Source organism: Zingiber officinale, chromosome 6A (assembly GCF_018446385.1).
Source record: "Zingiber officinale cultivar Zhangliang chromosome 6A, Zo_v1.1, whole genome shotgun sequence".
Taxonomy (NCBI): Eukaryota; Viridiplantae; Streptophyta; class Magnoliopsida; order Zingiberales; family Zingiberaceae; genus Zingiber; species Zingiber officinale.
In genome coordinates this window covers 72,950,799-72,978,476 of record NC_055997.1, presented here as the reverse complement: position 1 = coordinate 72,978,476, position 27,678 = coordinate 72,950,799, and the positions used below count along the sequence as shown (strand labels likewise).

At 39.8% G+C, this 27,678-nt stretch overlaps 1 protein-coding gene across 1 annotated transcript; it reads right to left on the bottom strand.

Moving 5' to 3' along the window:
• Window positions 1–64: 64 nt before the first annotated feature.
• On the bottom strand, window positions 65–26,559 carry LOC121996553. Its single transcript, XM_042550558.1, has 2 exons — window positions 18,423–26,559; window positions 65–366 (listed from the first exon to the last, which is right to left on the bottom strand). Exons 1-2 carry the CDS (start codon window positions 19,302–19,304, stop codon window positions 250–252), a joined length of 999 nt encoding a protein of 332 aa, XP_042406492.1. The 5' UTR covers window positions 19,305–26,559; the 3' UTR covers window positions 65–249.
• Window positions 26,560–27,678: the final 1,119 nt, after the last annotated feature.

Sequence of the window (27,678 nt, the reverse complement as noted above, 5' to 3'; positions counted from 1 at the left end):
ATAAATTATCCGCCACTATCTTAGTAAAGAAGCCAGCATAATTGCATAAAGAAGCCAGAATAAAGAAAGCATCAAATACTTCACCACATATCGTTGACACCACTATTGCTAATAATAGAATGGTTCAGGCATGGGTTTTTCCAGACACAACAAACTATGGTGAGCAAGAGTCAGCACAAACTGGAACTAACATAACTTTCCATCAGAAATGAAAACGAAACTATCAACAAACAACACACAAGTCAAAAGCTATGCAGCATCGGTAACCTCTTCAACTCCTTTTACAGCTGTTGCAAGCCAGTTAGAAGCAGATGCTTGGATCTCAGGCTCCATTTGCAATTCCAAAGTTATGGGAGTTACTGCTATCTGAACCATGTAGGATAGGAAAGGGAGATGTTAGAATTTAGATGCTAGAATCATGAAAATGGGTTCAAAATATTTTCAGATTTTTGTCATTTTGTGTTCCATTTGCTCCTAGTCAAAGCATCGAGACTGTTTAGCTGTTTACTGTTTAGCTGTTTAGGAAATTAGTTAACTTTGATGGTTTTGATTATGCAAATGAGATTCATGCTGATAAAGACTTAAAGTAGGGTTCTGGTCTCCTGGATACCATCAGATGAATAATGGATTGTAGGTTGGATACCATCAAATGAGATTCATGCTTTTATTTTTTTGAGATTGATAAAAAAAAAGAATAATTAAAAATAAAATCGAGTTGGCGGGTTGGCGGGTTGTCCGGGTTGTAACGGGTTCAGGTTCGGGTTTATATGTTTCGGGTTAGAGTCGAGTTCGGGTTGGGTAATTTTTTAAAAAACTGATTTCAACCCAACCCGAACCCACCCAACCCACCCGAATTGACACCCCTACTCTCAATATCTGCGAATCTAAACAACATCCGCGTGCTTACTGGCATAGGCTTTGATTAGTGGAAAGAGCATATTATGGTATTATTAGACTATATGGATCTAGACATTGTATTGAGACATGATTGCTCTGCACCTTTATCTAGTGATTCCATTACAGATCAAAAGGTGATCTTTAACAAGTGGGACCGATCAAATCAAATGAGTCTTATGATCATGAGGATGCCCATTCCGGAATTCATTAGGAGTTCGATAACTGAGAATGAGGATGTCAAAGCCTTCATTAAGGAGTTAGCAGACCGATTCGCCTCAAACGAAAAGATTGAGATTACCATACTTTTTATGAAGTTGATGCCCATGCGATATAACGGGAAGGGTAGCATAAGAGAGTACATTATGGAAATGTCAAATTTGGTTACAAGGTATATGGCACTAAAGTTAGAAATGTCTAAAAGCATACTTGTGAACATTTTTCTACCTCTCTAGTTACACAATTCCTCTTTTTAAGATTAACTATAATACTCAAAAGGAGAAATGAACATTAAATAAGCTCATAACTCAGTGTGTACAACAAGAAGAGATATTAAGACACGACACATCTCACAATGCTCACTTTACATCATCATCTTAGTATTTGAACAAGAAGAAAAATGATAATAGTAACAGTAAGGATATATAACTTGCAGTGACTAGGGCTTCAAGGCATAAAGTGTAAAAGCAACAAGATCCAGATCCAACTTATTACTTTTGTTAAAAAAAAGGTCACCTGAAGGAGATTGTCCTAGACACGTCAACTACATGTCAAGAAAGGTATACTTCTCAACTTTGTTAATTTAAAAGTTAACCTAACTATTGTACCTAATAACACTTCGTGGATAGATATAAGTTCAACTACTCACATATGTGTAACTATACAGGATTGCCAATGAAGTCGACTGCCAATTGATGCTGAAAGATTCATTTATATGAGAACTGTCAAGAAGACGAAAGTAAAAGCAATAAGTGTTTTTAGATTTTGTTTAGGGAACAATGTACTTTTGAATTTAGAAAATACATTTGTAACACCATTATTTAGACAAAACTTAATTTCTATTTCATGTTTAGACAAATCTGGATACACTTGTTCATTTGGAAATTAAAAGTTGTTTAGTATTTTTTTTTAATTCTATTTTATATGGTATTGGTTCTTTGATTGACAAACTATATAGATTGGACACTGAAACTCATATGGATAATGTTGTGATGCATAGTATATGTGTGAAGCGTCGTGTGACTAGTGAGAATATCTATATTGTGGCATAGGCATTTAGGGCATATCTCTAAACGATGCCTAAAAAAATTAATATTATTAGGCATTCTTGATTCCGTTGATATGTCAAATTTTGAAATCTCCATTGAGTGTTTCAAGGGAAAAACAACTAACAAAAGTAATAAGAGTTCAAGGTGGTGTAATGGGGTCATAGAGTTGATACACACGGACATATGTGCATTGTTCTATAAAGCTTCTTGGAACGGTCAAACATACTTTATTAGTTTTATAGATGACTATTCCCGATACAGATACTTGTACCTTATTAATGATAAGTTACAATCCCTGGACATGTTCAAAACTTCAAAGTCGAAATTGAAAATCAACTATATAAGAAGATTAAGGCTATCAGATCAGATCATGATGGTGAATACTATAATAGATCTAATGGATCATATAAACAATATCTTGGGTCATTTGCGGATTAAATTGCTGAGTGATGAATTATTGCACAATACACCATATCTGGTACTCCATGACAGAATGGTGTAGCAAAGCGACAAAACAAACCCTGAAAGACAAGATGAGAAGTATGATGACATTTTCTTCTCTACTAAATTCTTTATGGGGTGAGACATTCAAGATTATAGTTTACTACTTAATAGAGTACCTAGTAAGGCAATAACGAAAATCTCTTACGAGTTATGGATAGGTAGAACGCCTAGTGTTAGGCATTTACATATCAGGGTTGTCAAGCTAAGGGTAGATCCTAAAGGTCTAACAAAAGAAAATTGGATGCATGTAAGAATTGTTAGCTATTATTTTAAAGAATACTCTGAAAACTCAAGAGAATTTATGTTTTTTAACCCCTTAAGTAAATCCTTTTTCGAGATGAGTAATACCAAATTCATTAAGGATAATGAGAATATAAAGTTAAGGAAATATCATTTGAGGAGAACATTAATGATCTTAATCTGGTAACTTTTGATGCAACTAATAGTGAAATGGTATCCATTCTATATACATTTAAAGTTGCACAATCAGAAGGGGTAGTGAACTATGATATTCCCGTACCACCTCCAATTCAAATGGAGGGGACGCCAACTCAAATAGAGGTATTTCCTTCTACAGTTAAGCACGACCCCCAACCACCTCAACATCAAGTATCATTAAGGAGATCCATTAGAAAAAGAATATCCACAATAGCTCATGATTATATATATCTCCAAGAACATATGTTTGACATTGGGTTGGAAGATAATCTCAAATCTTTCCAAGAAGTCAAACAATGCACTCATCCGAAAAAATAGATTAAAGTCATAAGGGAAGAGATGAAGTCTAAGACGGATAATAACGTTTAAAAACTTGTCACATTGCTTGAAGGGGTGAAACCTATTGTCTATAAATGAATATTTAAAATCAAATAGGATTCACATGATAATATCAAAAAGTATAAGGCTTGCCTAGTCGCCAAGCGATTCACTCAAAAGGAGAATATTGATTACAAAGAGATGTTTTTGCTGGTTTAAGAAAGACTCCCTTAGGGTAGTAATGAACTCGTAACTCATTATGACATTGAGCTACATGGATATTAAGACAATATTTCTCAATGAAAACCTTGAGAATTTATATACATGTGCAACTGAAGAACTTTGAATTGGGAGATTCAAAGCACCATGTATGTAGATTAAGGAAGTCTATTTATGGTTTAAAGAAGACATCTCATCAATGGTACCAAAACTTTGATTAAGTGGTTTCTTCGTACGGGTTTAAGGAGAATCTAGTTGATCAATATTTTGTATATCACGTTCAGTGGAAGCAAATTTATTATACTTATTTTGTATGTGGATGATATAATGATATATTGCTAGCAAGTAATAAAAAGGGTTTGCTGCTAGAAACTAAGTCATTTCTATCAGATGAATTTGAAATGAAAGATCTTAGTGATGCATCCTGTCTTAGCCATACAGATTGTTCGTGATTATTCAAGATGCACACTTGGACTTTCATAAAAGGCCTATATGGAAAAAATGTCCATTCGGTATGACATGCAGAATTATGCTCCTAGTAACACTCTTGTGCCAAAGGGTGATAGATTTAGCTTGCAACAATGTCCATGCCATGAACTTGAGATAAAGGAAATACAATAATTCCTTTATGCATTAGCAGTAAAAAGTTTGATGTATGCTCAAGTATGTACGTGTCCGAATCTTGCATACATTATAGGGATGTTAGGCAGATATTTGAGTAACTCTAGACTAGAGCATTGAAAAGTTATAAAGAGGATTATGCGGTATTTGCAAAGAACTAATGATTATATGCTCACCTATCAGAGATCCGGTCATCTGAAGATCATTGGATATTCAAACTTTGATTTTACCGGATGCTTAGATAGAGAGAGGTTCACCTCAGGTTATGTCTTCATTCTGACAGGTGGGGTTATATCATGGAAAAGTATCAAATAGATGTTAATAGCTACTTTGACTATGAAGGCAGGATTTATAGTAGGCTACGAAGCTTCCGACAATGGGATATTGATTCAAAATCTTATCACAAGTTTATAGATCATTAAGGCATTAATAGGTCATTGAGAATTAACTATGATAATAAAGATGTAAAGTTATATTCCAAGAATAACCGCAATTTTTTGAAGTGTAAACATATCAAAATAAAATTTTTAACCGTAAAAGAAAGGGTTCAAAGTGGTCAAATTATGATTGAGTATATAAGAACAAATTTCATATTAACATATCCTCTCACCAAGGGTTTATCACCCATGGTGTTTTATTAACATGTGTTGAATATGGAGGTTCTTCGTATTGATGAAGTACTCATTTATTAGGAATTTGTATTTGGTGCAATACTCTATATTAATAAACACATGTATTTTAGTTTATTGTACATACTAAAGTTTCTTACATATGTATAAGGTTATGACTTTTTGATATAAGGACATCATGTTTACTATTGCGATTTTGCATACAATATTTGTAAATATGGTGTGCAACTCTATTTAAGTCATATGGTTGAATCGTTGTTTATACTATGTTTTAGCATAAGGCATTAGTAAATATGATTCAAACTCGGTTTGGATCATAAGGAAGATTTTTGAGAATGAGCATGTACATATCACATTTTGTGTCATTTTCAAACTACACATCCACATTTGATCTATATCGTTAATGAATTCATTATTGTTGAATCTTTTAATAGTTATAGTAACTTTAACTTCTTTAGTCTTGTACTAATTGAATTAATGAACCAAATATTTAAGGGGATATTTAACCTCCCATAAAGTTTTGATATGTTGAGCTCAACTAAGATGTTATGTGGTGTATCACGTATAGCCCAAGTTCGAGATTGAAGGATTAAGTCTCCATTTGGTGGGCTAATACGCGATTAACAACACACACAATAATTATCATTCGGGAATTAAATCCCAATTAAGTAATCTAATACTTATAGCATGAAGGGGATTTAGATATTGGATGTAGATTCCATGTATAGATTCGTAAACCCGATTCGTTAACATTAATGAACTATTCAAGGGAATGGGCTTTTGTGGATCGTCATTGTTGGTGCAATCAATCTCAGGTCAAGGTTGATCAAGCTCGGGTTGAATTGAGTTTAGATTTTGATATTTAATCAATATGTTAGTAAGATGTCAAGTAGGTCAATGTTAACCGGATATTGATGATGTTAGAAGTCCAAGAGAGAGTTGGCACAAGAAGTCAAGTAGCTCAAGGTTGATCGAATACTTGATGATGTCAGAAGTCTAACAGGGAGTTGACATGATAAGTCAAGTAGGTCAAGGTTAACCGGATACTTGATGATGTCTAGAGTACAACAAGGCAGCTTGCAAGCGAAATGGATCACAGTTGACTGGACACCTGATAATTAGAAGACCAATATAAAGTTGGCATGAAAACGAGAAGTCTGAGTGGGTTATGGCTTATCGAACACTTGATTTAAAGTCCAATAAAGAGTTGACACGAGAAGAATGTTAGTGCTAGGTGCACAACATGTAACCTAGGTTTTGATATATGACTAAGGTTAAAGTTAGATTAGTTATGATCTAACCAGTTGTGTCAAGTTTGTAGGCACATGATACTTGACAGGTTTTAAAGTCATGGTTGTGAATCAGACAATAATCAAGTCCTAGTGGATCTAGGCATCTAAAATCCTGGTTGTGAATCAGGCAGTGACTAAGTATTCATTAGAAACCAAGTACACAAATTCCTAGCTAGAGGATAGGTGAATCAAGTCCTGGCGATTATGGTGATTACGGCTTGACAGACAAATTCCTAGCTGGGTGCTAGGTGACTTAAGTCTAAGTGTGTGGAATTAGCTGGAGGCTGATTGCTTGGCAAGAGTTCAAGTGTGTAGAATTATCTAGAGGCTAATTGCTTGGTAAAAGTTCTAAGTGTATGGAATCGGCTAGAGGCAGATTACTTAGCACAAGTCCAAGTGTGTTGAATCAGCTGGAGGCTGATTGCTTGGCAAAATTGCACTAGATAAGTTAATCTAGTCAAGAAAGTGAGAGTAACTTTATATTTTATATTATACTTATTACGTGCAACCATTGCAGGGAATCATCCTCGACGGTTCCAAGCAACCAGATGTTATCGGGGGGTCACTAACTGGTGTTAACTCTTAACAAAGGAATTTCAGAGGATCCAGGCGACAGTATGGGACACAGGAGATCGAAGTATATGGGCAACTGGAGTGGCTTTTAGGTAACTGGGAAGATAAAGTTATCGGCAACCCGAGTGAGTTGGATCAAGATGAGATTTGACTGCTCTACAGTCGATCGGGAAGCCAAAGTTAATGTTATCTACCAGATAGAACTTGTAGCCACGTTTGCACCTACACAGACGATCGGGAGGCTCCTAGTCGAACGAGTGCTATATAAACAATTTCAAGGCAGAGCTTGAAAATAATCCCTCGCTCAATCATCTAGTTCTGTTCTTGTGCTCTAAGTGCTCCTTCTGTGCTACGACACACTTCATTTTCGATTGGCAATACTTAGAGTAACTTTTTATTTGTTGTGTTGCCTTAATATGTTATATTATGCATAATTATTAGATTTGTTTTTGTACGGTTTCTCCACCTAGGAGAAATTACAAATAAGAATCATTTTTTTAAATTTCTTCATGTCTATACTTCTGGCTTGGTTGATCAATTTGCATGCTTGACCTATTAGACTTCATTATTACCTTTGTCTTACTTGATTGAATCAGTCTAAGTTAATTTATTATTTCCGTTGTGCTAACATTGATTGATTCAGTTACTATCTACTCATTTTTTTTAAAAAAAAATCTTACTACTATTCACCCCCTTCTAGTGTTGATTTTGATTCTACAATTTGGTATCAAAGTGAGTTGAGCTGATAGAAACTAGGAAAGCTTGGATAGTTCCATGTCTAAGTTCGATTTCCCTACCAGGTACTTCTAGTCAAGTGGAATTAGTAGAAGTTATCTCACCTTAATCTAAACTAGTTAGACCAAGGTATTGTATTAAAGTTGATTTAACTCTTGATTCTTAAAAAGGCATGGTCTAAGAAGTCGTCGTTGCTTTGATACTTAAGAAGATCGTGTGTCTTGCCATGACCTGAAAGCCAATTTTTGAAACTTTTGCTAAATTCGCTCAAAGCAAAACTTGAATCTAACATTAGACAAATTTTGCGCTCAGAAATAGTGGCAAACAATTAATTGTTTAATAATCTAAGCCTAGCCTATACCCAAATCCAAACCCTAATTACAGCCATACCAAACCCAAACTAAACTCATATCATGTTCTAAGCCTTAATACAACTTGAATAAATTTGTGCTCTTGAGTTGTCTTTGTATGAAGGTTTCAACAAAACCCGTTTGCCGCTTTTCAATGGTGGCAATTTCACCTATTAGAAAAACAGAATGGAATACTATCTAATTAATGATATAGAAAATTATCTTATTATCAAGATGGCTTTAAGCTGCCCAGAACTCTAGATGGCGCTCCAATTTTTTTTTTTTTTTGAAAACTGGACAAACAACGATAAGAAAAAGGCTCAAGCGAATGTTAAAGCTATAACTACATTGCAGTGTGGGCTAACTCAAGAACAACTGACTAAGACTGTGCAAAAAAATCGACAAACCAAAAATCAGACCGGAACCGGTAGCTTACCGGTTCCGATTTACCGGTTAACCGGTTAATCGGTTTTAACCGGTTCCGGTTAACCGATTTTTATCGGTTAATTTCCGATTTTGAATTTTTTTTTTATCGGTTTAACCGGTAAACCGGTAAAACTAAGAGCGGGTCATCTTCAGCCTTCCTTCCTTCCTCCCTCCTCCTCTCCAGGTCACCTCTTTCAATTCCTCCTGTTTCCATTCTTCGCGTACACCACACGATAGTTTCGTCGTCAGATGATGCCAACAGTTGGTTTGAGACCAATCTGATTTCCGGTTTGAAAATGATTTGAGGCCAATCTGATTTCTATGCACGTGTCCTCTTCATATTCATCAGTGCTAATGGATTATAACAAAAAACCATGTACTTGTCAGAGCTCAATGCAATTCAAAGATGACATATATCTGGGTGGTCAGTTCAATAATAAGATGTTAAAAAGAAAGGAGAAGAAAGTCAATCTAAAAATAAAAAGGATAAAAGAGAAGAAAGTCAATCGAAAACTGACTGGATGACAGTATTGCTGCTGGCTCTTTTCAAATGGGAAAAATTTATCGGTTCTCGGTTGGAACCGGTTCAACCGGAACCGGTTTAACCAGAACCGGTAAGATACCAGTCGGTTAATCGGTTTTAAATAAATCATAATTGATGCGGATATAGCTTTGGTATATAAGTAATTAGGGGGAAAGAGAGGGGCAATTTGGTCTTTTCAGGATTAGGTCTTTTGAGTTTATAAGACAGCACTGTTCATCTCCACAAGAGGAGGCGGTTCGCGCTCAGGTTTTTTCCGCCACCGACGCCAGGTGTCGGGGGCCTCCGCCACCACCTCTCCTCTCCTCCTCGCGTCACCGGCCTCTGGCCCCTCTCGCCATCCCTCTTCTTCCTTCTTCTCTAGACACACGGCAGCGACGACGAGCAAAGGTGCATGTCCAGTAGAGGAGGACGCTACTTGTGCCGCCTTCGTCGCCGGCCATGATAGCCCCTCGCCAGCGCTGACGCCACGGAGGAGCCGCCGTCTCCAACGGGCGTAACCGCTGCCACCTTCTCCCGCGGCCGTTGCCGCCCCCAGCGGTGACCAGCCGCTGCCACTGCCTTTGGCGACCATCACCGCCGCCCCATGCCGCCTCCGGTGGCTACGGATGCCACCGCCGCCGCCGCCAGCGGGCATCGACACTTCTTCCAGCGACTGCCGGTGCTTGCCGTCGCTGCCACCGACGCCTACAGCGGGTGCCGCCTCCGACAACAGCCGCCGTCACCCTCCGGGTAGTTGTCGTCTGAATGCTCAGGTTTGCCTACTTTGGCCGTCGAGTCGAGATAGTGCTCAGCCACCGAGTCGAGGTGGTTCCGGCCATCGAGCCGTTGGGTTTTACTTTGCACATCATTATTATGAGTGTGAGTTATCTGTACTATCCAGCCTGCGTGCCACGTATCGGCCTGCGAGCCGTTGTCATGTCCCGGCCTACATGTCGCTTTCCGGATCCAGGCTGCATCGGATTCCGTGTTGTAACCCTCAGATCCGTTTCCTCAACTGGTTCACACCCATCCACTCGTCAGGGCCGCGATGACTCGATTAGCAGCACGATCAGCTCACCCATCAATCCAAGGGCTCCCCCCCCCCCCCCCCCGGGGCCAGGGTACGTCATCGTACTCGTTCTCTATTTACTTCATTATTCCACTATTTATTCAGCTTGTTTCTTATGCATTATTGGGACTCGCCTCGAGCATCGAGGTACCAGAGATCGGGGCAACCCGGTCGATGGCTACAGGTGCTGTTGACCAGAGGATTCCGGGCGACTTGGTCAACACAGGAGACAGCTCACCATCCGGGTCATGGAGATGCGGTCAACATTTTAGACACGTCATTCCGGCAGGTTCGTCTTCTCAGCTTCCCTACATGATCAAATTGGCGTCATTTGTGGGAACGTACCTGATCTGGAACGTGAAGATGGACAGCGCCGGAAAATTCTACCATCCTCATGACCTCGATCAGTTTTTCCATTATCTTTTCCCTTTCAGTTATATGATTTGCCCTAGTTCCTCGGTCGAGGACCCCCACACCGGTGCCGATCGGCCGGGCGTGTATTATCCGAACCACCGGCTCGATGTCAAAGACCTCATGCCGATCGGCCGGGCGTATATTATCCGAGCCACGGGGCTCGATGTCGAAGACCCCGTGTCGATCGGCCGGGCGTATATTATCCGAGCCCCCGGCTCGATGTCGAAGACCCCGTGCCGATCGGCTGGGCGATTATTATCCGAGTCACGGGCTCGATGTCGAAGACCCCGTGCCGATCGGCCGGGCGTATATTATCCGAGCCACGGGCTCGATGTCGAAGACCCCGTGCCGATCGGCCGGGTGTATGTTATTTGAGCCACGAGCTCATTAACGAACACTCCCGCGCCGATCGACCGGGTTTGAGTTATATTCGAATACCGTCGAGCGGTGACGCTAAACTCTAGAGTCGAACCAGCAACTATAAAAACCCCGGCTTGAAGACCGTCGAGCGGCGACATTAAACTCTAGAGTAGAACCGGCGACTATAAAAACCCCGGCTTGAAGACCGTCGAGCAGCGACGTTAAACTCTAGAGTCGAACCGGCGACTATAAAAACACCGGCTTGAAGACCGTTGAGCGGTGACGTTAAACTCTAGAGTCGAACCGGCGACTATAAACACCCGGCCTGAAGACCGTCGAGCGGCGACGTTAAACCCCCGTCTTCACGGACCAGCTCATCGAATATTCTTTCTCCCCCGTTCGGGGTCGAGCTTATCAGATATTTTATCTCCCTCGTTCGGGGTCGAGCGACCGTCACTGGTCTCAGACCAACTTCAGTTAATTCATTTCCCCTGTTCGGAGTTAAGTGATTATTACTAGTCTCGGACCGGCTTATCAGTTATTTCATCTCCCCCGTTCGGGGTTGAACGGTTATTATTAGTCTCGGATCAGCTTATCAGTTATTTCAACTCCCCCGTTCAGGGTCGAGCGGCCCTCGCTGGTCTCGGACCAGCATATCGAATCTCATATCTCACCCGTCCGGGTTAAGAGGTTTTCATTGGTCACGGAGCATCAGAGCAGCTTATCTCCCCCGTTCGGGGTCGAGCTATCTCCAATGGTCGCGAACGAGAGTATCTCCGCTGGTTTCGGGCCATAATATCTTATAGGCTCTGTGTCCGTTCAGCTCACGACTTTTGTTTCTGTGCGCATTCGATTTCGCGTGCGATGCGCCCGTTCAGCTCATGACTTTCGCGTCCATGCGCCTTCGACTCAAGCTACACTCCAGTTCAGTTCACGTGTGATGCGCCCGTTCAGCTTACGACTTTCGCGTCCATGCGCCTTTGACTCACGGGCTACACTCCAATTCAGTTCACGTGTGATGCGCCCGTTCGGCTCACGACTTTCATCTCTGCGCACTCGATTCATGGGTTATGCTTCCGCTCAGTTTTCGGGCTCCGCTCCTGCCCAGCGCTACTTCGTCTCTTGCTCAGTATTCGCCTATGCACTCACTTGGCGTTCGGCCGAGAGCTTGCCTAGTAGCCGCTCGGCACTATTCTTCGTCGCTCGGTCGACACTTTGATAGCCACTTGATCCTTCGCCTGATCGTCTACCTAGCCACGTACTTGCTTTGCTCGACATCATTATAGTCGCCCGATCGGCATTTTACGGTCACCATGTTTGCATTTCGAGATCACCCGACCACATTTTACAGCCATCCGATCGATATTTTTCGGGGCTAGTCCTTCCGACCGACTGGCCAACCCTTTCTTGGTCACGTGCTCGGCACCGTCCACCCAGTGTTTATCCACCCGATCGGCACCCTTCCAATCGCTCGATCGACATCTTCACGATTGCGCGCTCGGCATCACTCGTCCGCTCGGTCTGCTCATTATCCCATGTATCGCTCGAACTATTATCATTTTACCCGTCGCTCGCTTGATGTCTTGTCGTTCGCTCGGCATTGGTCCGGTTATGGACTGGGTCCGCTCGGCACCGTTATCATCTCACGTGGCACCAATACTATCACGACTGCTTACGTGGTATTTTACTATGGGTTTAGCAATTTGACTCTGTTATCAAGAGCGATTCAGCCTTTGCGACAGACTATCTAGTCAGTCGGACTTACGCATCCTTCGACTAGACTTGAAGGGGAGGCTTGTGATGCAGATATAGCTTTGGTATAGAAGTAATTAGGGGAAAAGAGAGGGCAATTTGGTTTTTTCAGGATTAGGGCTTTTGAGTTTATAAGCCAGCACTATTCATCTCCACAAGAGGAGGCGGTTCGTGCTCGGGTTTTTTTCACCGCCGATACCAAAATGTGGAAAAAGATTTTAATCTAAAATCTCACAGATAATGTATACAAGAACTAGAAATAATATACAGGACTCAGATTTAAGATTAAGAACAGAAGTAAGAAACTTACACGCTTAGGAGTTTCTCAAAGTGAGACTTGTAGCAAGATGTGCTGTGTGTCTTGCATTTGAGAGAGTCATGGGTTTTGTAGAGTTTCATCGGTCACATGGGTGCGCATTGGGCCCCATCATCATTCAGCCGATTCTTATCTCTTGTACCCACTACAGTTTTACTACAGACTCTAAAGTAGATACTCTACCATTATTGCTTGCTTTACAGGACAGACTAACTCAGCACTCTTATCCTGATGGACAAATGGATGGCTCCCCGGGGCTCAATCCATCAGAGGATAAAGTGTTTTTGGATTTGCGGGCTCACCATGCTTCCTTTAATTATGATGGTGTGTCTTTGATGTGCTGGAGAGTGCTTTGCATCCTCAAAAAGGCCTCCAATAATTCAATTCTGGTGCTGGTTACTACTGGTAGTGCGTCTTTAAAGTAAAAGCCTCGTTTCTGGGTACTCTTGGCCTTAAAATCGCTTTCTTTGACCCTACAGATGAGTTCCAGCTCTCTGATGCTATTAATGACATTTCTTGAGGTTGTCCATTCAATATCTTCCATGTGGGCTCTTTTGTCATGTTCTTCTAGATAGAGGATCTGGGTTTTACTGGATTGGGCCAGTTCTTCATACTGCTCCAAGAGATGATAAGGCCCGCTAGGTGCCGGGATGCTACTGTATTTGGCTTGGAGTCAAGTTGCCTCAAGATCTCCTCCATTTGGGTCAGCATTAGAAGATCCTTCTCCGTGTGAGTCCATGCACCTGTAAGGACACAGAGTAATCGGGATAGAGCGTCAGCAAGAAGATTGTCTTTACCTTCAATATGTTGAAAATGGACGGGAATGCCTAGGCCAGTAATGAAGTCTGTAAAAGCTATCCATCGTACTCGAGATGGCTTGTTTTGTGCAGACTTATTAAAGAAACTAATAATGGTTTGGCAATCAATCCTGATTAAAAGTTCCTCCTTATCCAAATAGTAGATCTTGAAGCTGTTTAAACTATTCATAACAGCATGGATTTCGGCGTCTATGGTGGACTTTGGGGGTGAGAACTTGCCACTTGCATAAGCGCAGATTTTCTCCTTTGTCTTTGAATCATGCTTTTGAAGCTTCCACTTACAGATGTCACCCCATCCCTCCATGCAACCATCAGTTTCAATAAGCATATAACACTGGGCCGGTGGTATAGTCAGATCAGGCAGTTCTTTTATCATTACTTTGACCTTGCGTACTAAAGCCCAATCTTGTGAATTCATCTTTTTCTCACCATTTGGACTTGTTTTAGAGTATAATGGGCCCAAGATTTTTCCCAGATTAGGGATATAGGATCGGGCATAGTTAAGGAGGCCTAGCCATGAACGAAGCCCTTTGGTTGTCTGCAATTCATTATCACTAAAATCAACTATTTTTGTAATAATCTGGGCTTGAAGCTTGATTTTTGATCCTCCTATTGTTGCACCCAGAAATTCAAAAGTTGGGCTTCCAAGCTTCATTTTTGTTGGGTTTAATATTAACCCATTCTTTTTGCAGATATCTAATAGGATCTTCAAATGACTTCGATGCTCCTGCTCAGATTCAGAAAAAACCAGAATATCATCAATATAGACTGCAATAAAATCTTCTGTACCCTTAAAGCAGTTGTCCATCTTTCTTTGAAAAACGGCTGGAGCATTTTTTAATCCAAATGACATGACTAACCATTCATAGAGTCCATCAGGAACCCAAAATGCAGTCCAAGGGATAGTCGGGATCCATTGACACATGATGAAAACCACTTTTAAGATCAAACTTTGAATAGATCTTACTTCGGCCAACCTTGTTAATAATAGTGTTGATGTCTGGGAGGCTGTATTGGTCTTTGTGAGTATTATCATTGAGACGTTTGTAGTTAAAGACCATGCGCTCCTTCCCCTTTATCTCCTTTCCAGTTACTGGGTCAACTGTAGTACCAGAATGGACAATAATTGCTGTAGTTATATGTCGGCTTGTACTTGGTCGGATTACCTTTAATTTCAGCAGAGCTTTTATATGAGCACTAAAGGATTTTTGCATTTGAGGAGTTACATGCTTCAGGGGCCTATCTTCAATAATGAGATCAGGATTTTTAATTTCAAGCCTGCATGTAATCTTATTTTTGTCCCAATATTTGGTGGGATTATCCCCAATGTAACCAGTATCAGTAAGTTCTTTTATGAGATCTTGCAGTAGAGTACCTGATTGCCATGTACAGATTTGTTCTTGAATCTAGTTGTATTCTTCTTCTTCAAGTTCCAGTTCCTCAAGAGTGGATATTGCAGCAACAGTTTGTTGAGTTTTTATAGTAGTTATATTTTTGTAGAAAGTTACCTCATCTCCTTCTATCCGAATGCCTCCGTATAAAGATCGGATGAAATTACATCCGATTATCATGGTGATATTGCCTCCAATTGTTAGGGGGAAAGCATACGTGTAAGGTATTCTGAAAGTATGTTCCCCAATCTTCATACTGCGATACTTCAGTTTTTTGTTGGCAGTTGTTTTTGACTTGATTCCGCTGAAATTGACAATGAAGGTGTGTCTTCAATGGCCTCCAGTGGTACAGATGTCTGGTCTATGCAGCATGTAGTAGCTCCGGTGTCTAATATTGCATTAACTTTGAAGTTCTTCACCCCTGGTATGCTGAGTTCTACCACAAGATTAAAAAGGCCATTTGCTTTTCTTTTTCGGGATATTACCTCAGAGGTAGAGAGATCATTTTCCCGCCCTTCAGTGACAAACATGTATGCTTCTTCTTCTTCTTCTTGATGAATTTCCTCATTCTAATTTTTAGATATTTGTCTTTTGAGATCGGCATTTTCTAGCTCAAGAAGGTCTATCTTTAAACGAAGTTCTTCATTTTCTGTATCAGCTTCAAGTTTGTCTGCAGAAGCATTTCTTATTAATTCTTCCTCTCTACCTTGGTACTCCTTTTTTAATTGCTCTATCTGCAAAATAGAAAGCTTTTTGGTCGCCTCAACTTCTTGCTTTAATCTAGTCATCTCTGCTTCAGCCCAATTAATATATATCTGCTACTCTTGAACAAGACTACTAGGATTGTATGAAATTGGTGTCTTTTGCTGAATAGGAATTGTAATATTGAAGTAATGTTTTGAGCACATACCGCATGATGTTATTTTGCATGTGAAACAGTGCATCCTGTGTTTCTACATCGTCATTCTTTTACAGCAGTAACATCTCTCATATGGGAATGAAATTTCATCGTTGATCATCCATATGTGGTTGCATTCGTGTTGGGTTTTAGTGACCCGTACCATTGGTTGTCATCCACTTTCCTTTCCAATCATATAACAATTCTTCTTCTCTATAAATACAAATAGAGATTCATTAATATTTGTAAGTACCTAGTTATCTTCACCTTCGGATATGCTATAGATTGCATCAGAAGGTTCATCTCCTTCTTGGACGGACATTATTTCATAGTCTTCTGGAAGCTCAAGGCCTTCGAACATAGCTACCCTTTTTGTGTTTCGATATTCTTTGGGGCAATCTCTTGCGAAATGGTCTTCTTCTCCACATAGAAAGCATTTGCATTTCTTATTTCTTAGAAGGTGTTTCTTCTTCTCAATCCTGGCATGAGAGTTATGAGACTTTCCTTTATAAGTAGTGAATCTTCTTGCTCCGAACTTCCCTTTCTTTTGATAATATCCTGATATAGGTATCTGATTACAGAATGATAAGTCTTTTAATGACCTGTTGAAAGCCGCTCGTTTGCATTCTTCTTCCAAGTATTTGTATGCAAAAAGGACCCTTGGGTGAACTCCTATTGTATTTCCTTGGTATTTTTCTTCAAACGCAGCTTTAATTCTTCTGCCAAGATCACCTGGTAGTTTTAGCCAAAATTTTTCAGATAGTTCTGAACCAGTAAATAGCCTTCCAGTTTTTGCAGCTAAATTCATGTAATCATTCATAAATGGAAGAACATCTTTAATATGGGAGCATGATATTCTCTCAAGGTCTCTATAAACATTGTCCTGCATATCAGTAGATCCTTGGAAAGGATCTTCTAGAATAAATACCCTTCTTATTTGAGAAAGTATGTTTTGGGTACCATTTCTTCCTTCAGATGAATTTACCAATTCTTGATATTCATCTGGGTAGGTCATTCGCCATTGAATCCAGGTCAACCTTTCTGCTTCTCCTAAAAGATTTTCAATAAAATCGGTCTTGTCCTGGTTATCTGTAAAATTCTGCAAAGCAACCATAATTTTAGTAATGTCTTCCTATCTTAAAAATACATCCTCTACTTTACCAAGCTGTGTAGGCAGGGTTAAAATGGCGCCAGTTGGTTGGTGTGCTGACGGTAGGTTCCACCATTCAGATGTATCCCTGCCTTTGAAGTGCTTCCCTTTTCCTGGTTCAATTGGGGGAACAATGCTAACAGGTTCGGATTTTGCCCTGTTTGTTGGGGGATAGCCGACAGGGTTCATCGTTGTGTCCATTGGAGGCCTGTATTGTGAAACAGCCTCTGTTGAATAAATTTGCTCTGTAAGGGCGTTGAGCTTTGGATAATCAGTGATCCAATCTTCTTGTTCTTCTTCTTCCCCTGCAGCAATAATGTGGGCTTCTCCACCACCTACCGCGAAAGGATTTGTAAATTCTTCGTCCGACATATGAGAGGGGGCACAATTCTGCAAGGCTAAATATTGGAGATAACTAATATAGTCATCGTCAGTGTCACTAGTAATAGTCATGCAAAAGTGGTTAGTAGAAGAGGAAGGTGTTAAAGCATCAAGCTGTTGTTGCAGTTCCTGCCGATAGTCCCTGGACCGCCTCAGGGTTCGTCTTGTCTCAGAGATAGCTATTTCCATAGGGTCATCTTCAGATGTCATAGCTCGTCTTTGCAGCCAATCATACTCCTGATAGAAGTGTTGGTATTCTTCAAGAATTGCATCAAATGTCTGTTTTTCCTTTGGAACCGATTCTGTATTCTTTTGATGACATGGGGGTATGTATTGGATGTACTCACGGTCATCAATATAGCCTGGTGAAGGAGTCACATAGAATTCATAAGGCTCTGTTGTTTCTTCACCATCATGACAGTATGCACATCCCGGGCATTCAGGATGACTTTCGCCTTTTGTGCATACTTTGGGCAAAGGGGCTTCAGAGGGGTATGCTAGGTTTGTAGTGGATCCAAACCCTTGCATTCCTCTTTCTGTAGGTTCCAGGCAGGTTACCTCCACCACATCTGGTGTTGTTATTTTCTCCAGAATAATTTGAGCAATACATTCATGTTTTTGAAGGTAAACATGTTTATTAGTAATATTGTAAGCAATAATTTTTACCTCTCCTCGGTAATCTTCATCAATAACTCCCCCCATGATAATAAGGCCTCGCAAGGCAGCGCTGGATCTCGGCGCTACTCTAGCATAAGTTCCTTTTGGAATCTGAATACAAATGCCAATAGTTAAGAGGCTCTTGTCCTTTTTAGGGACAAATTGTTCTCTGTTAATGGCTAGATCATAACCAGCGGATCCTTCAGTTTTTCTTTGGGGAAGTATTGTTGTACTACTAATTCTTTTAACTTATAATACTTCCGGATCTTGAAGAAGGACAGCAATGACTTGATGTTGGACTTCTTCTTCATCAGAAGGAATTTCTTCATCCCTTTGATTATAATGTGGTGGGTTTGCTACAATTGCTGCCTAATAGCTGTCAAAATGTATTGAAACACGTCCATCTAGCAGGTTCCGAGTGTTTACCTCTGTTGGTTGCATGGGGATGTTGATGCAGGATTGATGAATAATCCAGTTTTGCCCTTGTACTTCTCTAGTATTATACCTTCTGCCTGGTAACGCTCTAACTCCATGAGTAATTAGATAGTCCACCACATTCTGTATTTCATAGGCAAACCCGACATTTGGGGTGTTGGATAGCCGTCCAACCATTCCTCTGGTAACTAGAATATTGACATCCCCATTCTGCCAGCCTTCATAGCCCCTGGCTAAAATAGAAATTTGTATATTTCTATAGAAATCTGAGATAGTTAGCATGGTATCAGGTATCACATATACCAACTGGCTCTCTTGCGTCAGGTCTACTTCCATGATGGCGAATATAGCTTGGTCTCCTTGCCACCTGTTATCTCGAAAGACAATTAATAGAAGCGTACCTTCTTCTTGTCTATGAAGTATTTGAACTCTGACTTGAATAACTCCCATATGAATGAATCGCATCCCGCTTCTTTGAAGTTGCATAAAACTTTCTGGTTGAATAAGTGCTCGATCAACCTGGTTTGTAGTAACCAGAATAGCTTCCTCCGATCGATGCATATAGACTCGATGATGGATATCATCCCTTCGTGAGTGATATAGTACCTCAGCTGCTACTATTGATGTTCTTTCTTGCATAGATAACCTCAATTGTATTTGAGGATCAAGCTGCTGCTCTAGAGATTGGTTAAAAGGTCCTTGGCCGGTGATGCTTCTAGTAATCCTCTGGAGTCTTCTCTGAGCATTGTATCTACGCCTCTGCCCTTGCCTGTATTCCCTCACTTGATCTTCAAACATTGGGTGTTCTTCTGCTGCTATACTTCTGGTAAGGGTTGTTACAGGAGGATCTTGTAACCGTGTTCTGATGGCCATTACTTGCCTCTTTCTCTAGCTTTTTCTTCTTTAAACAAAGTGAATGGGTCGGAAAATACTCTGAGCTTTCCTTTTTGCTCTTTTGGTTTTTCCTGTATTTTGAGACTCTTGATTTTTTTCAGTTAAATTATCAATAACTGTGTCTGGCAAAGAGGGTGTTCCGAATTTTTGGACTTCGGCTTCAAGCTTCTTTAAGCGGTCATCAAGAGTTTCTAACTTCTCAAGAATGGTTACTAATAGCTGAATCTGAGTATTTGATTGCTTAATAGTAGCTATAGAACTACTGATAGCTCCTTTATATTCAGCTGGTCGACAAAAGCCTAAAGAAGGTGATTCTAGGCTTTCAGTTGCTTGGAGAGCTTCTTTATATGAATTTGTAGCCTGAGTATTGATGTAACTCATTCATGAAGACGTCCAAGTCTCAATTTCATGTAACAAAGTTTCAACTCTATCCAGTTTCTTCTTTAGCTCTTCTGACAATTGCAGAGTTCATTCTTCAATTATTTTAGGCTGTCGAATAATGTTTAAAACCACTTCTTTAAGTTGTTTTTCTGTGAGTGATTTATTTTCTACTGTCACCTTTGTCAAATTTATCAAGTTCTTGACCAACTTCTTGTTTTCTTCTTTAAGAACTTCTATTTCCTCCTGAATTTGTTTGAAGTTTTTTAAGTGGATTCTACAAGACAAACAAACTCGGTCGTAAATTACTGAAAGATTGTGAGCGAGTTCTATCGTTATTATGAGTGTGAGTTATCTGTACTATTCGGCATGCGTGCCACGTATCGGCCTGCGAGCCGTTGTCATGTCCCGGCCTACATGCCGCTTTCCGGATCCAGGCTACATCGGATTCCATGCTGTCACCCTCAGATCTGTTTCCTCAACTGGTTCACACTCATCCACTCGTCAGGGACGTGATGACTAGATCAGCTCAACCATCCATCTGAGGGCGCCCCCCCCCCTCGGGGCCAGGGTACGTCATCGTACTCGTTCTCTATTTACTTCATTATTCCACTATTTATTCAGCTTGTTTCTTATGCATTATTGGGACTCGCCTCGAGCATCGAGGTACCAAAGACCGAGGCAACCCGGTCGATGGCTACAGGTGCTGTTGACCAAAGGATTCCAGGCGATTTGGTCAACACAGGAGACAGCTCACCATCCGGGTCATGGAGATGCGGTCAACATTCCAGACACGTCCTTCCGGTAGGTTCGTCTTCTCAGCTTCCCGACAGGATCAATAATAAACCGAAATTAACCGAAACCGATAAACCGGTAAACCGATTAACCAACCGGCTGAACAGGCCTACAACTGACAAAAGTCAGCTAATTAAATAGTGCTAAACAACTTTGGGAGAAACTAATTGAAATATGTGAAGGTTTAGTTGATTCAAGAACTACTAAAAAGGATCTATTACTAAACCTGATTCAAAACATTCAAATAAAAGAGGGTGCAAGAACATGCTCTGGTCATGTCCTGTGACATGAGCGTGTTCCTCCAGTCGTTGTTAGATGTGAAACGGAGAAACCATGGAGTTTGCAGAGTCTGATATGGGCTAGTCGTGCCCATAGTCATGGTCGTGCCCCCTCTTGCCACAAAACTAGTTTGGTCAGTCTCCGACACGCCTAGGTCGTGCCCACAAGAACGGTTGTGTTAGCCGAGCTAGCCAGCAACACAATTTGGTCGTGCCACCTAGCATGATCGTGTCCAGCCCTCTTTTTTGCCGACATGGAGCAACACTGCCAGGTCGTGCCTCCCAGCATGGTCGTGGCTCATGGGCAACGCTCCCCCTATTTTTTAAGATATTTTGCATTTTAGGAAAGAATCCCTAACTTTTTAGGAAAATTTGTTACTTTTGATATCCTTGGAGGCTATAAAAGAACCAAAGGGGCATCAAGGGATCAAGGGGGTATCCCCTCTCTAGAGGAGGTGTTTCCCCGTAATAGGAAACCTAAGAGAATTGTTTCCAAGGAATCGTTGGAGTTTTCATTCACCATCAAGCTTGGAGTTCATCCGAAGATGATGATCGGCACACAACTATACATTCTCTTCTCTTTTTCTACTTGATTTTGAGTTTTAGAATGTCTTCTTCCTTATCTTTGCATTGTAACTCCATCTCCATAAAGTATTACTCTAAATTCTAGGATGAAAGAGTAACTCATTTTTCTCCTTTATGTATATTCATCTTTCTTTTACTACACAATGTGTTGATCCATGATCCAACCTTATTGCGCATACATGATTATGACATTAACATGCATCTTCATATCCCATGAGACGTGGGGAATGACTGAAAGGTGAACTCATTTCTCTGACCCATAAGCACCGAGACTTGAGAGGTTGTTCATGAAAGTAGTCTAAAACCCCATGAGGGCACCATTGGCTATCACAAAGCTTAATAGATTTACCCCGATCGAAGTCACGAAGTAGGAGATAGCACCTAGAGGACCATTGGATATCGTGACAGGAGTCCCCCTGAAAAAGCAGTCACTTTTGTAAGACTACCTTGAAAGTAGGCATCATGTTTGGGTAAGCACGCTGGTATAATTCTAAAAGTCTATGATAGATATTCTAACTCAATTGTTCGGTCAAGATACTGTTGTGAACTCTACTAAAGATTTTTATGAAATTTGTGATGAAAAAAATAGGTCATAAATATAATAATTGTCTGGTAGTATTTGACCCTTCACATGGAGTACAGGGGTATAATGGGGTGTCCTCCCAACTACAGCCAGTGGTTGTGGGATGATCCATGTGAGTACACCTTTAACTCTGACCGGAGAAACCTACAAATTTTTCTTACATGAACTATCAAGATCAAGTAGAGGAGAACTGAGGAGAACTAGGGAACACCATGGGGATTCCAACAAGCACCAAAATCTGACTTAGAAAATTTACTAGAGAACTTCACCGCAACTCAAACTAAACAAATGGAGAAGTCAAGTCAACAACATTAAGCTACTATGGACATAGTCAAAAAGTTGATGGACAACATTGATACCTTTCTTAATCATTCTGTGTTGGAAATTCAAATTGTACATGTTCCTAGTTCTTCTCAAGAGCTCCAAATGAATTTTCATGTCAACCCAAGATCGATCCTTTTGAAAATTTTAACGATATCATTTCAAGGATCATTGAAGCTTTTAAGGAGCCTGAGGAGAGCACTGGATATGATGAATATACAAGAAATGAAGAGGATAGAGTCATTGAGACATCATTTGAAGAAGGAAATTCATTTGGGTCTTCCAATTATGTTATATTAGAGATGGATGAGGATCCTCAAACTCTGAATATTCTAGAAAAGTCTTTCTCAGCCACAAGATGCAAAGAGATGGAAGCCACTCGGATACCACACAAAAAGGAACTCGAGGAATATAAAATTGAGACTTTGACAAAGTAGCATATAGCTTTGATTCAATTACCTCCAAACCTCAAAGATTCAGGAAATCCTTTCCTAGCCACCACTGAAACCGCAACTGATGATGAACTTCATTTAAACTATCTAAGGCTACTAATCAAATTTTTATTGAGCATGCTTGTTGTAGGGAAAATTATTTAGGGTGGATGGCAATAGAAGAGTCAAATGAAAGACCTAAACCCTATGAAGTTGAGCGTATTTGATAAAGGACCAAGAGATGGAGCGAGCAAGTATCTTGTTCCTCCACGAGTAAGATTTAGGAGACATCGCAAGCCATTAAGATCAAGCATATTTGGTGAAGGGCAAAGAGCTAGTGGAAAGAGAGTAAGGAAATATCTTGTCTCGACACAAGAAAAATTCAAAAGATCTTCCATTAATGAGCCTATTAAGAGAAGAAGGAAGCGCGACCATTTTAAACCATGCACTCCCAATTGAAGAGAACATGGGCTAGCCATGCCCATAAGCACAACAGTGTCGCTTGCTGGACATTGGCAGTCACACAAATCGAAGGAAACACGGTCACACTGTCTTATGAGGCCTACCCATGTCTCACTACAGACCAAATTTTAAACGGTCATAAATTTTGATCTGGGATGAATCATTTGACGTAAAACTAGTCATATCGAAGCTCTTTCAAAGGTCTACAAATGGGTACTAGATTTAACCTGTAATGACTTAGTTTCAGACTTGAAAAAAGCCCTTGTTGAGGCCCAAAAGAACTTTGTTTAGGATAAAGATGCTCAAACGACGACACGGAGAAGGGAAAGTGAAAAGCGACCAACAAGGACATCGTCACTATTGTCTCCACAATGAAAGTTGACTAGGCTAAGCAAAGATACATCATCATGAATTTATTTGTTTGTTCTTATAACATGACTCAAGCATGATTTTGTGATAGTGTGTTTGTATGCTTAGCAATCTATTTCCTTCTATCGATAGCAGAATGATTTGAGCATTGTTTAGTCAAAAGAGTTTTAGTGTTGGCCTACTTGTATGTCTAACGATCTTTTCATGTTATGCTTGATCTTGAAAGTTGATATGTATCTGAGAATAGTTATGATTCATAGAGTTGGACTTGTACTTTTGTTTCCTAGGTGACCTCTCATTGCATTTTGGTTATTGAAGAAAACTCGGATCGTTGTACTCATTGGAAAAAAATTAAAATCCTGAAAAAAATTTAAAAAAAAAAAGAGAAACGTGTGACAAGAAAAAAAAATTTTGAGTAGTGTGAAAAAAAGGGATAAAAAATAGTTATCGTGAGTAAAAACGATATGGTATCCCTTTAAGACCAAATTAGGTTACTGGGAAAATATGTATCAGTTTCTCTCGATACCGAGTACTTTTTTGAAACTTTGTGTAGACAGTGCATAACACCTTGAGGGGCCGAAACTTGCATGTGGCATGTAAGTGCCCATTGTCAGAGGAATTAGAGCATGGCTAGATGACGACTTAACTAAGATTAGAGATTGAAACTTGAGAGTTAAGCCACTTTTACACTTAGTATGGAAAACTTTCACTTAGGCCACATTGGGACAATTCGTTTATCGTTGCTTATTAGTGAAACTGCATGATAGGATTAAATGGATTCATTAGGGATTATGATAGTATGGAAAACTTTCACTTAGGAACATTGGGACAATTCGTTTATCGTTGCTTATTAGTGAACCTGCATGATAGGATTAGATGGATTCATTAGGGATTATGATGCATTGCTCACATACATGAATTTAGATTACAAGTTTTGCTTGAGGACAAGCAAAATTTTAAGTCTTGGGGTATTTAACGTGTGTGCTTCATGCATAATTGTTGGTATTCTTTTGCATACATTTGTTTCATCACATGAGCATATTTTGCATACTTTCATCTCTTTTGCATTATTTTCACACTTTTAGTTCCGAGAATTGCTCTTTGCACAGTAGCAATGGAGTTTGCAAAGTCTGACATGGGGTGGCCATGTCCACAGGTACAATCGTTCCCCCTCTTGCCGAAGAAATAGTTTGGTTAGCCTTTGACACACCCAAGTCGGGACCACAAGAACAACTGTGTTCGTCGACCTAGCTAGCGTCACGGTCTGGCCGTGCCACATAGCAAGAACATGTCTAACCCCCTTTTTTTTGAATTGGAGCAACACGGCTAGGTCGTGCCTCCCAACACGGTCGTGGCTCGTGATCAGCACTCCCCATATTTTTTGGGATATTTTGCATTTTAGGAAAGAGCCCCTAACTTTGTAGGAAAGTTTGTTACTTTTGGTATCCTTGAAGAGAAACAAGGGGGCATCTATTGGGGGAATCAAGGGATCAAGGGATTCTCCCCTCCCTAAAGGAGATGTTTCCCCATGACTGGAAACCCTAGGAGAGTTGTTTCTAATGAGCCATCGGAGTTCTGTCCACTATCGAGCTTCAAATTCATCCGAAGACGACGATCGACACATGACTAAGCATTCTCTTATCTTTTTCTCCTTGATTTTGAGTTATAGAATGTCTTCTTCCTTGTCTTTGTGTTGTAACTCCATCTCCATGGAGTAGTGCTCTAAATTCTAGGATGAGGGAGTAGCTTGATTGATTGACATTCGATTTATGTATATTCATATTTCTTGTACTATATGATGTGTTGATCCATGATCCGACCTTATTGCACATACATGATTATAATGCTAACTTATATCTTTATATCCCACGGGACGCAAGGAATGGCCGAAAGGTGAATCGAACTCTCTAACCCATAAAGACCGAGACTTGAGATGTTGTTCACAAAAGTAGTCCAAAATCTCATGAAAGCACTATTGGCTATCACAAAGCTTAATAGATTTACCTCCATTCAACGTCACGAAGTAGGGGATAACACCTAGAGGACTGTGGTGCATCTTGATAAGAGTCTCCTTGAGAAAGCGGCCGCTTTAGTAAGGCTACCTTGAAAGTAGGTGTCGTGTTTGGGTAAGCATGCCGATATAATTCCAAGAGTCTATACATGTTACCTCGGGATAGACCACCTTCATGCATGCCAACATTAAGATAAGAGAGTGAATAATATTTATGGTGTCAACAGTCATCGTGGCAAAATCAAAATCTTATAGTTGCTCCCCAAAATCGATTTTCTCCTAAGACTCCAGTTGCTTTCTCAATTCATTTTCTTTCTCTCATGATTCTCACAAGTTCAATTGTTCTAGATAGTCTATTTCACGATTCTGACTGGTACTCGATGTACAGTCCCTATGGAATTAATATTTTATTACTTGATGATAGTCATGTACTTGCAGATTTTGTCCATCATATTTGCACTGCTCAATACAATGGGTTTGTCTAGACAATCGAAACCATTTAGCCCACTCAACTCAACCAAACTATCACAACCAACTCAATCTACACGTCCAGATTGACCAATCAATTCTGAAATCAAGTAGTTGATCAACTTGACTAGTCAGCTCAGCTTATTCAACCTAATTTGCTTGTTTAAAATAAATATTTTTTAATAATTTTAGAAAAGTGAATCAGAAAAAGAATAACTATTCTTAGAAGAAAGTAAGAAATATCCTAGGAATTTCTGTTCCATGAGAACTAGTTTTTCATGTTTATTTTTGCAACCAAACTAGGAACAGTCTTCTGGAATAGGAATAAGATCACTATTTCTATGAACCAAATGCACTACAGATTTTTATAGAAGTTGAACAAAGTTTTCTAGATTAACAAATATATTAGTCGCATAGATTAAGCCAAAGTTAGGATAATGCACAATGACAACTCAATCACTATCCTTAACATTAAACTCAAAATAAAATAAATAAAAACTGAAAATACAGGGCTTTCAGAAATCATTGCCTAGACTAAACCATACCTCTCCTATCTTCCATTCTTCCTTTCTCCAAATACTATCATTAACCTCATACCTATGTGAGGAAATCTAATTAGATAAATTGAACAATAGTTACTATAATTTGAATGGCACTTCACATGAACTTGATTAAAAGCATTGAAAAAAATAGTAGTACCAATGATATGAATAAAAATAACTCCAACGACTTGATCACCGATTGGAAACACTGTATGATTATCTGTACAGTTAATTACCTTACTTCTTTGTAAGGTACTATATTTTAGGAAATGTATGCGTAGACTCTAGATCTCAACAGCTAGATTACTAGCCAAGTAAATCTAAAATGAATCAGAATAATAAACCATATATTAAAATTATCATTGAGCTATTACCGTTAATAGTTAAATGTACTATGGGTTTAGCCATACAATGGGTATTTAGTTATTGGGTATTATGTGTCCTATAGATATGGTGCAAGAGTCTACTTTTGGAAGCAAGTGTGAAGTATTTTCCCTCTTAAATATAATGTTTAAATCCCATGCAAAGACTGATAAACAGACCACCCTTCTTCAGAAGATCTGCAGTGATTGGTTATTTTAATGTTAGCATGCCCTATAGGTGTATGTACTACTGGTAGACTACTATGTGCCCAGACAAAAATATTTTCCTATATTTTTAATTGTGTATTCAATCAACAGTGGCCAGCTCCTATTTTTGATGTTTCTAAAGAATACCAATGAGCAAGCAAGTAATGTTATTATTATATCCATTCTCCTTCGATCAAAGTTACCTTTCAAGGTATCTTTCCGATATTGGAGATGACGTCTACCTAAATTGACTCCTAGTTCAGACATGTAAACGATGGGACCTCAAACATATCATACATAAGGTCAGATGGAGAAAAAAAGATGGCAAACATAATATTCCTCATGCATCAAATTCCAATAAATTAACACGCTATGTGGCTAAAGAATTCCGTCTGCGCTACGCCTTCGGGGCAGTTGAATCATTTTATACATTGGATGATTAGTAGTATTGTCGGAATAATGAACTTGGACCTTTCATTTGACTCCAAATTCAGATATTTAACAAGAGTCAAAGATTATAATAGCCTATATGTTTCTACAAATTATGTTCTCGAATGAAAA

What these genes read in the sequence shown, in the direction of transcription:
- LOC121996553 (XM_042550558.1), bottom strand. Translation starts at nt 19,304, where the DNA reads ATGGCCATCAGAACACGGTTACAAGATCCTCCTGTAACAACCCTTACC. An exon ending in TCCCCATGCAACCAACAGAG is followed by an intron (nt 367 to 18,422) that starts GTAAACACTCGG and finishes TACATGGTTCAG; the next exon opens with ATAGCAGTAACTCCCATAAC.